Here is a 10,649-nt window from a genome sequence, read left to right on the forward strand (position 1 = left end):
TTTTTACTTTACTGATCAAAAAAAAAAAACAATTATTACCATATCACAATTTTATATAAAAAGATGCTCGCTATTTAATACAAATATATAAACTGTCGAACATAATTAATTATAATACAGAAACTAACCTTTAGCTTCAGCCGCTAAATATATACTACTTCCATATAAAACAAACAAATCAGAGCTAGAACTGCCAAATAAAACAAAATAATATATATCATGCTTTATTTTTATGTGAAGTTTGAGAAAACAATTGGAGGATTAATTATATAATTAAATCAGAATGAAGCAGCAAAGAAAAGAGGTTTTAATATGAAAATAAATAAAAACATTAAATAATAATTACTTGGTGTAGCAGATCATGCACTCTGTCAAAATATTTGGTCTCAAACATCTCAAAGTTATGAATCGAAACAAAATAGACCTTATTTTGCGGTGGTGTTGGATTTGGTATTTAGTTGCAAGTTGCAACACATAGCTGATCCCCTACTTCCTACTTTATAAGACCCAATAATGCATAATTTGCTTTTCTTTCTTTCCTTTAAGAAAAATATTTAATCTATAATATTTAGAAGAATGAAGTAATCTTTAATCTTTAATCTTTAATTTGCCATTTTATAGTATAAGAACTAGCTACTAATGTAAGTAATTTTTTTTATACTATTTTAGCCCTTAATTCATTATCAAAAATAAATATACGTGAAATACTGTTTAAATAGGGCAATTCGAACAATTCATAACTAAACTTATTCTTGATCGTGAGTTTGTTAAAATTATTTCTTTTGTATCTTTACCACATTAAATATTTTGATGTAAATCCAGTAAGAATGTTGTCCTTTGTGACAAATGAGAATAACGAATAAATCAATATAACGTATGAATAGCCGTATTCAGTTAATGTGGTGAAATTCTCGTCTCCTCAACGATGCAAATCCAACAAAAATGAATATCCGCGCGTTAGATTGATGTATCCATGAGAATTTTCACAAAAGATAACATTTTCATCCAATCCTTTTATCTCCATCTCTCTCTTTGTCTTAGATAAAAGAAATAATCATTTTACATTCCAACACTCAATTGCAAGCAACCGAATGATAGAGCTGAACCGTTATTGATATAGAGAACAAATATTAATTTATAATTCTACATACATTACACTACAATTATCAAATATTATCACATTATGTCATCATCCCATGAAGTCGTTCATACGATACAAATCATTCACATATTTTATTAGAATATCACTTATTAAAATATGTGAGCGATTCATATCGTGCGAACGTAATTACGAAATAACTCTTCAATTTAAAATTGTAAACCTAACAAGGAGCCAGAACGTTCGAAACAAAATACAGGTGACAGCCAGAGGCAGCCACCAATAAACTCATAAACATATTCCAATTTTATTTTTTATTTTCCCTAACTATTGTTACATGTGACTCTTTCTCTCTCTCTCTCTCTCTCTCTCTCACACTATAAAACCTACACACACAATCACACACTACCCGTCCAGCCTCCAAGTCTAGACCCAAATGGGCCCTACTCCGACGCCCCCCTCCGCCCCCCAGATCCGGCGAACCACCAGCGCCGGCGGCGGCAGCGGCTCCATCATTCTCGACAAATACCAGCTCGGCCGCCTCCTCGGCCGCGGCAGCTTCGCCAAGGTGTACCTCGCCCGCCTCCTCGACCACCCCGACGCCGCCGAGGTGGCCATCAAGGTCATCGACAAGGCCGCCACCGTGGACGCCGCCATGGAGCCCCGCATCGTCCGCGAGGTCTCCGCCATGCGCCGCCTCCACCACCACCCCAACATCCTCAACCTCCACGAGGTCATGGCCACCAAAACCAAAATCTACCTGGTCATGGAGCTGGCCCCCGGCGGCGAGCTCTTCGCGAAGCTCAGCCGCTGCCGCCGCTTCTCCGAATCGGCCGCCCGCAGGTACTTCCACCAGGTCATCTCCGCGCTCCGATTTTGCCACCAGAACGGCGTCTTCCACCGCGACATCAAGCCGCAGAATCTCCTCCTCGACCACAACGGCATCCTCAAAATCACCGACTTCGGCCTCTCCGCCCTCTCCGAGCACAAAATCGACGGCCTCGTCCGCACCGCCTGCGGCACGCCGGCCTACACCGCGCCGGAGGTCGTCTCCCGCAAGGGCTACGACGGCGAGAAGGCCGACGCCTGGTCATGCGGGGTTCTCCTCTACGTTTTCCTAGTCGGCAACCTCCCCTTCGACGACACCAATTTATCAAACATGTACCGCGCAATGCACCGCCGCGCCCTAGAATTCCCCGATTGGGTCTCGAAATCGGCCAAAATCGTGATCTACAGATTACTCGATCCAAACCCTAGCACGAGGCTGAGCCTCGACGAATTAATCAAGCACTCCTGGTTTAAGAAGTCGTTCTCGGAGGAGAATCTGAGATCGCAAGGCGACGACAAGGCGGGATCGGGATCGGAGTTTCTCGATTCCAAGGGGTTCAAATTCATGCCGAGAGTGAATGCTTTCGACTTGATCTCGATGTCGTCGGGGCTGAATTTATCGGGGCTGTTCGAGGAGGAGACGAGTAGTAAGGAGATGAGATTTACCAGTGGGATGGCGGTGGTGGAGATTGAGGAGAAGGTGAGGAAGGCCGGGCTCGAATTCGGGTACACAGTGGAGAGGGGGAAGGGCGGAGGTATCAGGCTGGTGAAGGGGAGGGCGGTGGCGGTGGTGGTGGAGATATGGGAGGTCGCGGCGGAGCTGTGGTTGGTGGAGTTGAGATTGATCGACGGCGCGGCGGAGTTCGGCGAGTTGCAGTGGGGGGAGCTGCGATCAATCTTCACTAGGAACGACGTCGTTGCATAGAAATAGGTAGAGAAAAAGATACAAATGTGTAATTTGTGTATAGGTTTTGTGGCTTAGTTTGTGTAGAGATTTGATTCATGTCTCTTTCTTTGCTTTTTTTGCTTCTAATAAATTGTGTTTTGATCCAACTGATTTTGTTGCATGATGTTGCCTAATTTGTTACCAAATTTAAATCTTTTGATGCAAGGAAAATGACAGCAGGCAGCCCAGAAAAAACCCAAAAAAAGAAAAAGAAGAAGAAGAAGAAGGTGATTACATAGATTTTACTACTATTTCATTTCAAACACATATCTTTGTGTGGGCCAAGAACACCAATTTCATATCATTTCAATATGTGGGTGTGTGTGTTTGTGGGTCATCACCTTAAACTTATTGGTGACTCTTGAGAAATAAATTCACCACCCCAATCATATATGAAAGGTCAAATTAAATAGTTCTGATCCGTCTATAAAAAATTTGTCACATTATGAATGGCATAATTTTAATAAAATGTAAGTTAATATATAAAAAATTAATTAAATATTGTTACCTTTGTCTATAAAAAATTTATCACTTTATAAACGACACGATTTTAATAAAATGTGAGTGAATTTGTTAGTAGAGCAAAAGTCTCATTTTAAATGTGAGTGGAGTTGTGTGGCCCCTACTACTATAAATAGAAGTGACAAATTTTTTGTGGACGGATCGAAAATGAAATTGTGGCGAATTTTTTGTGGACGGCTTCGTCTCATTAAAGATGACTCACTTCTTTACGACACGAAGATTAAGAAAAATGTGTAAATTGGATAAAAGTGATAGAATCATATATTTTTATGAGATAAATATTGTCGTTTATGAAAAATGAACCATCTGTATTGGAATGATTCAAAATGAAAAATGAGTCATCCTTAACGAGGACATATTGAGACTTGAGTAATATTTTTGTCAAAAGTAATTACTATAGATAGCATTATTTTTATAATAAAAATACGAAATATCATTCAAAATAGCTGAAATTATTGTCCTACGTTCTAAAATGCTTTGTACTACCAATAGTTATCCAAACTTTCAATGTTGTATAATAATAATAATAATAATAATAATAATAATAATAATAATAATAATAATAATAATAATAATAACTAAATGGAAAGCCATTTGAAGCTATTAATAATTAGACAATGATCGTGTTGTCAATTTAATTAGCGATTACTAATTAGACAATGATCCCATTGTCAATTTAAGTAGAAAAGCAAGTTGGTTTCTACACACTAAGCAATATGACTAGTAACTAAAATTTAATGATCAATCCTTATCACTAATTATTAGCTCAAGTTAATAGATCGATAAAACCTAATAAAAAATTGTTGGTTAAGATAAAAAGGAATCATAAATCATAGTATTAAAGAAGTCATCAATTGTAATAAAAAATTAATGACAAAATTCTATTTTAACCAAATAATTAAAAAAATAAGCACCATGTCACCAAGAATATAAATTACTGTATTAAATAATTATTCAAAAAATTATACGGATTTTAGAAGGAAACACACTACCCCAATTTAGGCCTTTTTTAGCTGTTAAGCCCACTTGTTTTTGTTTTTTTGTTTTTTTGTTTTTTTTTGAAGATGTTAAGCCCACTTTGCCACTCCATTTTCTCCCACCTCTTAGCTTCAATTCGCGCTTTGCTTCTCGCTAAAATCTTCAGAGGTAGGGTTTATGTTTATCTTCTTCTTTGATTTCTTTATTCTTAAATTTTTTTGCCATTCAATTGTTTGCATATTTTTGATTTTATCTTGCATTTCTTTTGAATGTACTGATTTCAGCATCGAAATCTTTACACCACCGGCAGCTCGTTTATACCCGTATCAATTTGGGAATTGATAGTTTATGCTGAAAATTTGGGAATTGATAGTTTGTGTTATGGATTTGAAGAACTTATGAGAGAGTAGGGATTTATTATTTTGTTTCATTTTACAGATATTACTTATATGACCCTCTTAATCCAATCTGACTTCACAAATAATTGAGGATGTTATGCTGTTTTGATCATCTAAAATATATAAATGTGTGAAGAATATGATGGGATTTGAATGGAGGTCTAAGTAATTAGTTTTGCAGTGCTAAGTCTTCCTTTATGCCAATCATGACTTGCAACTCGAAGAAGATGATAAGAATATCGAAGACATTCGTTTTCTTGATCTAGGCAAGTATGAGAATTTGGCAGAGTAAAAGATATTTAGGTTAAATTTGGGGGATTTGCAGTATCACTCATAAAGCATTGTCATAGTAGATTCTGTAAAGCTGCTCATATTTTTTTTGTTCCCATTGCTAGATCTTGGCAGTAGATTCAGTTGATTACTTTCATATCTTATTTAAGGTAAGGTAGTGCCATGATGAGCTAATTTTGAAATTATGAATTGCTTCTTCGTCGTTTAGATTCCAAATATTGGGGCATTGGCAATCTAGATAAAAGGGGTCTACCTCTGAATATGGTGACTTGCTATGACAGTTGGGAAAACTATTCTGTTCATATCTCGTTGTCTGAGGATTGTAGGTTTATATCTTCTTGTATTTGTGGTTTCTGTACTCTTTCTCGATCTGATTCAGATAAACAGACATTAGTAGATATTTATTTTCTGCAACTAGAAATCACTGATGCTGATATGAAATATCACAGGATAGGAAGCCATCTGTTGCTCGAACTGGGAAGTGAACGGGGAAAGAAGAAAGTATATCTTTTGTTGGTATAACTATGGTCGAGCCATGGTGGACGCTGCTGGGGGCTGCTGTCGTCCCAGTTATCATTGCTGGTAAAGCTTTGAGAACGAGAGCAAGACATGTTGAGGAGCAAAGATTAAGAAGTGCATGGAGCCGGGAGAAGAGTGGGGATGATATCTTTGTGTGTGAGAGAGTTTGCACATCGAAGAGGATGTTGAAGAAAGTAGGAGCCTTCGCCAAGGATCCCATCCCGGATACTTGCATTACAGTATGCGGTGTTTCTGAGCTCGATGCTTGTGCTGATGCCTGTGCTCGAACTGTGTGTGTCAACCAACATCAAGTACCCAACTGGAACGACATCTGCCTCCGGAGATGCCAGAGTGAGTGCCTCAAATTATCCGATTCTCGCATTCCACGTTGAATCATTCGATGATTGTGTTATCTGATTTAACTCCTCAGCAGTTATGTTCTTGCTGCTATCTTTGTTGGATGTATTACCAGCAAGCTATTTATTGATCATGTTTTTTAGCCTTTGTTAAGATATAAAAGAATTGGCCAATTTCTATGTTATATAAGAAGCCAAGGTTCTGATTAGAAGATGTGCACTTTGCTTTTTACTATTTCAGTAATTGCAAAATTTTGGTCGCCAAAAATGGGAAAGAAATACCAATACTTTTTTGGGTTAATTGCATATAACTGATTTTGCATATTTACCCATTTTTCGGCTAAACTTTGAGCCTGAAACGATATTGTTTTCATCCAACTATACAATACGGCGTTAATTCTATTTTTTCACACGATCATATTTATATCACCTAAGTATATGCATGTCAAGCGAGTATAAAATGGGAATTATTTTTACTAATAATAAGAGTGAAATGTCACATTTGGTTTATTTAATAGAAGGAAGAATCTTTGATTAAATGATTTGGACATGATGAGATACATACGAACTTCTCAATGTTGGTAAAAATTATATAATCTACAATATAAGTATATGTACAAGTTTTAAACAAAAATCTAGAATTGAGTAATAACCATTACTAATAATAAAAGTGAAATGTCACATTTGATCTTTTTAATAGAAGGAAGAATCTTTGATTAAATGATTTGGACATGATGAGATACATACAAATTGTTCAATTGCTCAATGTTGGTAAAAATAATATAATCTCCCAATAATAAGAAGAATTTGATACAATGAAAATGTATCTATGATTTGCAATGCTTGTGGAACCACATGCCAATAGCCAAGTAGCTTTCATACTCCGACTGCGGTCTGCAGCAAGAACAACGTTTCAGCCTCATAAAACGAAGTAAATTATTAAGGGCACAACATTTTACCTGTCAATGCTGTGTTCATCGTTGGGAAAGACAATAACTTTAGTTTTGACTCCTTTCTCCCTCAACGCTCGTGCATACTACCATGTCCGAAAAATTCAGAGCAAATTAGGTGGCTAGATTACAAGTATATACAACGTTCGTAAATCTCAAGTCATCTTTGAAGTAACATTAAACTATACCAAAACACACGTAACGCAACTTCATATAGAACATATGGTAAAATATAGTTGTAAGTCTTACTTGTAATCCATTACAAATTGGTAGGCGGAGATCCCGAGCACCAAGCAAAAAAAGCGTGGGGGTTTTGACCTGGGAAGTAGACGTTAATCCAAGTAGATCGACAAGAAATACCACAATTTCCTAGTACTTCTTCTATTACCTTTCTTTAAAAAAAAAATCAATATTTCAATGAAATTCATACCTTTGAGACATGAGCAATAGGGGACTTGCTATAAAACATAACAAGTTGTTCTACAGAAGGGGATTCAGTGAAGGTAGATTTTTCTTCGCTCCCACAAGCCTCAACAAAACACCAATCGGGAATATCAGATGTGCCAAACATCAAAGGAATGTTGCACAAGGGGTTCCTAGTTGCTGCTGCAGCAAACTTTTCCGGTGCCTGAAAAGACGATGCATCATCTTATTAATCCGAGCGGTTCAATACAACCGCGTATTACTAGATTTGTTAAAAGGGATAGCAGTGGAAGAACTATCTAACCTGACCAATCAAGTGCGTAATCAAAAATCCACCATGGGAACCACCAAGGACAAATATTTTAGACGGATCCGCAAGCCCTTTGTCAACGACATAGTCTAATGCAGTGAGTACATCATCGACATCCTGCATAAGCACCACGAATGCAGCATTATCAACGAATTTAATGATCAAATTTCTACCAATGGAAATGCATATTGCGTTTAAATAAATAATAGTACTTGAGACCCGATGTTTCCTAGAAGAGATTGCAGTGCTTCCTCACCAAATCCCAATGAACCCCTACCAACAGAGTTGAATCAAATCGGAACCAACAAAGAGAGAGAGAGAGAGAGAGAGAGAGAGAGTACCTATAATTGACAATAAGCAAAGCTATAACCAAGCGAAGATAAGAAAGCTAAAGACTTCGAGAAGCTTGCCAATGAAACAATGTGAGGACCTCCATGAAGGAAAACAACTAACGGATCCGTTTTCCTATATTTTGATGATACATATATAGCTTCAAACGATTTGCACGCACCTACAACGTATTTTAATTCAACCCATCTATCTCAAAATCAAAAAAAAAGAAAGAAAAAGAAATTCATCTATCCATCTAAACATCTTATATCTAACAACCTTTTGTAAGATTCCCATAAACATCCCTAACTGGAATTTTCATGATCTCAAACTGTTGTGATGCCAAAATCGAAGAAACCTGCAATCAAGATTAGTCATGACTTTGAGAAGCAAGAAGAAATGAAATAAGTTGGAATGCTCATGATCTCGAAATGCTTGTTCATAAATATTATTGATTTGTTTATCAAAATGAAATGACTTGTTCATGACTATTCAGACGAATTCTCAATTCTCTATATTTATACCTTCTTAGAGCATTTGTATATGGGGCTTGAAACATCCAACCAACTCCATTTTCCTACCAAACTACCATACTTGATCTCAGGGATATCAACTGGACTGCTGCACACTTCAACACACCAAAAAATCAAAACACCATTACATGTGATAAAATCAAAAAAACATAGATAGTTACCAGCAATGATATTGTCACTATCTATGGCAAGAACATCCCATGAAGACCTTGAATCACTAGGGCTGATTCTTGACACTTCTCCACTGTGCATAAATCATGAAAAAAAATTACTGTGGAGAAGAGAGATTATTAACTATTATTACCATGAGTTAGTTACCTAACTTACCTTAATACATCAACTGTAAGAATTGTTTGAACACTGCCCCAAGAAGAAGATGCAACCATTGTGTGACCATCAGAAAGCCATGGCTGGTGAAGCAACCTCGAGCAGTAAAGCCCGGGAAAGCCGCCCTCCTCAGGGCACACGACGACATGAACCTAGCTAAACGATGAACGCTTGATGATACTCGACAAATGACCATTCGTTAACACAGATACCAAATGGAAATGAGCATACCACATCGGTGACAGCCCCGTTGGGGGGCCAGTCGATCCTGTGAAGCGACTCTGTTGCTGAGTGGGCCCCGGACTCGACACAGGCTTTGGATGACAGGAACACGACGGATTTCCCATCTGGACTGAAACGGGGCGAGTACGCGCTGCTTATCCCCTGAGTCAGTTCATCAGCTGCATCACTTGTGAGGGAAGCAGAGTAGAGGGCACAAGGCCTATTGTAGCAGTATTTGACACCAAACTTCCTAGTATCCGAAGAAGGCAGCCACCCAACGAAGACGAGCTGCTGCTGCTGCTGCTGCTGCTGTCCAACGAGTAACGGTGCCCACACAACTTGCCCGACACTCAGCTCCCGGCCCACTCCAGCAACGCCACGAACCTCCCCACTGCCAGAATGTGAATCAGACGGCCACTCAAGCACTAGACATCGCGTAATAAGCTATGCATACCTCTTGACATCGAGCACAAAGAGTGCCGGCTGTCGTCTCCCAGAGTAAGTTTCTCCCCAGCCTTCCTCCCAATCACCTTCACCCTTCCAGCTGCTGCAATCCTTATCTGCAGAAGCCTCATTCTTGAAGCCAGAACTGTCGAATGCTGGCCTCGGGAGGCCCGGTTCCTCAGCAACGTACGCTATCTGAGTTTCGTCTGAGTTCCATGAAATCCCCTCAAGCCTGCCACCACAAGAAATCACACCAAATATACATACACTATAAGATATCATATCACCATTTCCTCTGCCAGAATGCATCGTTGAACGACGTTTTACTCACCATCCATCGGTGTATACTGATCCGTGAACAGAGCGTGGGACACGAAACTCCTTCTTAAGGCCGGACGGACTCCATATCTCAAGGTGAGCTGAGGAGGAGGAGGAGTCGCCTTCAGAGCTTCGCACAACGAGAAGCTTTGATCCTGATGGAGAGGGAACCATGGTGGAAACGCCGGCCACCTCGATGGGGAATGGGGCCCACTGGAAACTCACAGAGGTGTTGCCAGTTTTTCGCGAAATGTGACCGGATAGTATTGAGCTCCTCCTCTTGTTGGACAGAAGATCTGGTTGGCTCAGTAGGAACATTGTTGGAGTGGAAGCATCTTCTGCACAGCATCACAAGATCAAAAATAGCTCTTTTTTTAGCAATGAATGAAGCAAGTAATAATATGATGAAGCAGCAATACCAGTCTCAGATTTGAAAGTCCATGCTTTATCAATGGCTGGGATGATTGTAAATTCTTGTAGCAACTTAGACATTGAAGCATATTCTTCTTCTTCATCCATGGCTGATTGAACTGCTATGGTTCTGCAAATGTAAACCAGTTTGAAATAACTATTAGTTTCTTGAAAATGTGAGCAGTGAATGATTAATTACATTCATTTCTATGGAAAAGAAACAGTGGAAGAGAAAGAAACAAACACAATACAATCATAGGAATTCAATTTTCCAAGTAAAAACTCAAGAATTTAGGAGACTGAGTTTTAAATTTACACAGCCATGAATTCAAACTAACTCAAACCAATGAAAAGAGGAATCCCACAATACTAAAAATATAGCTTATAACTCTCCTCATGCAATCAATCAGTCACTTAAGAGTGGCAAAAAATAAGTCAACTCAC

The 10,649-nt window shown here is 38.6% G+C and overlaps 2 protein-coding genes and 1 pseudogene across 5 annotated transcripts; 2 read left to right on the plus strand and 1 right to left on the minus strand.

Moving 5' to 3' along the window:
- The first annotated feature begins 1,385 nt into the window (after window positions 1-1,385).
- Window positions 1,386-6,146, plus strand: LOC130991317 (CBL-interacting serine/threonine-protein kinase 7-like). Of its 4 annotated transcripts, none has more exons than XR_009091130.1 (3): window positions 1,389-2,858; window positions 3,040-3,100; window positions 5,512-6,146. XR_009091130.1 is itself a non-coding variant. In XM_057915451.1 (2 exons), exon 1 carries the CDS (start codon window positions 1,536-1,538, stop codon window positions 2,850-2,852), a length of 1,317 nt encoding a protein of 438 aa, XP_057771434.1. In that variant the 5' UTR covers window positions 1,386-1,535; the 3' UTR covers window positions 2,853-2,858; window positions 3,040-3,285. The 4 variants fall into 4 exon arrangements, 2 of the variants coding, with proteins under 2 accessions (XP_057771434.1, XP_057771435.1); XR_009091132.1 differs by having other exon boundaries at window positions 1,397-2,858; window positions 3,051-3,100; XM_057915451.1 differs by lacking the exon at window positions 5,512-6,146 and having other exon boundaries at window positions 1,386-2,858; window positions 3,040-3,285.
- Window positions 5,587-6,146, plus strand: LOC130991318 (uncharacterized protein At5g64816-like). Its single transcript, XM_057915453.1, has one exon. It carries the CDS (start codon window positions 5,587-5,589, stop codon window positions 5,971-5,973), a length of 387 nt encoding a protein of 128 aa, XP_057771436.1. The 3' UTR covers window positions 5,974-6,146.
- Window positions 6,147-6,629: 483 nt separating this feature from the next.
- On the minus strand, window positions 6,630-10,572 carry LOC130991320 (acylamino-acid-releasing enzyme-like; annotated as a pseudogene).
- Window positions 10,573-10,649: the final 77 nt, after the last annotated feature.

The sequence above is a fragment of the Salvia miltiorrhiza genome, chromosome 7 (genome assembly GCF_028751815.1).
Source record: "Salvia miltiorrhiza cultivar Shanhuang (shh) chromosome 7, IMPLAD_Smil_shh, whole genome shotgun sequence".
Taxonomy (NCBI): Eukaryota; Viridiplantae; Streptophyta; class Magnoliopsida; order Lamiales; family Lamiaceae; genus Salvia; species Salvia miltiorrhiza.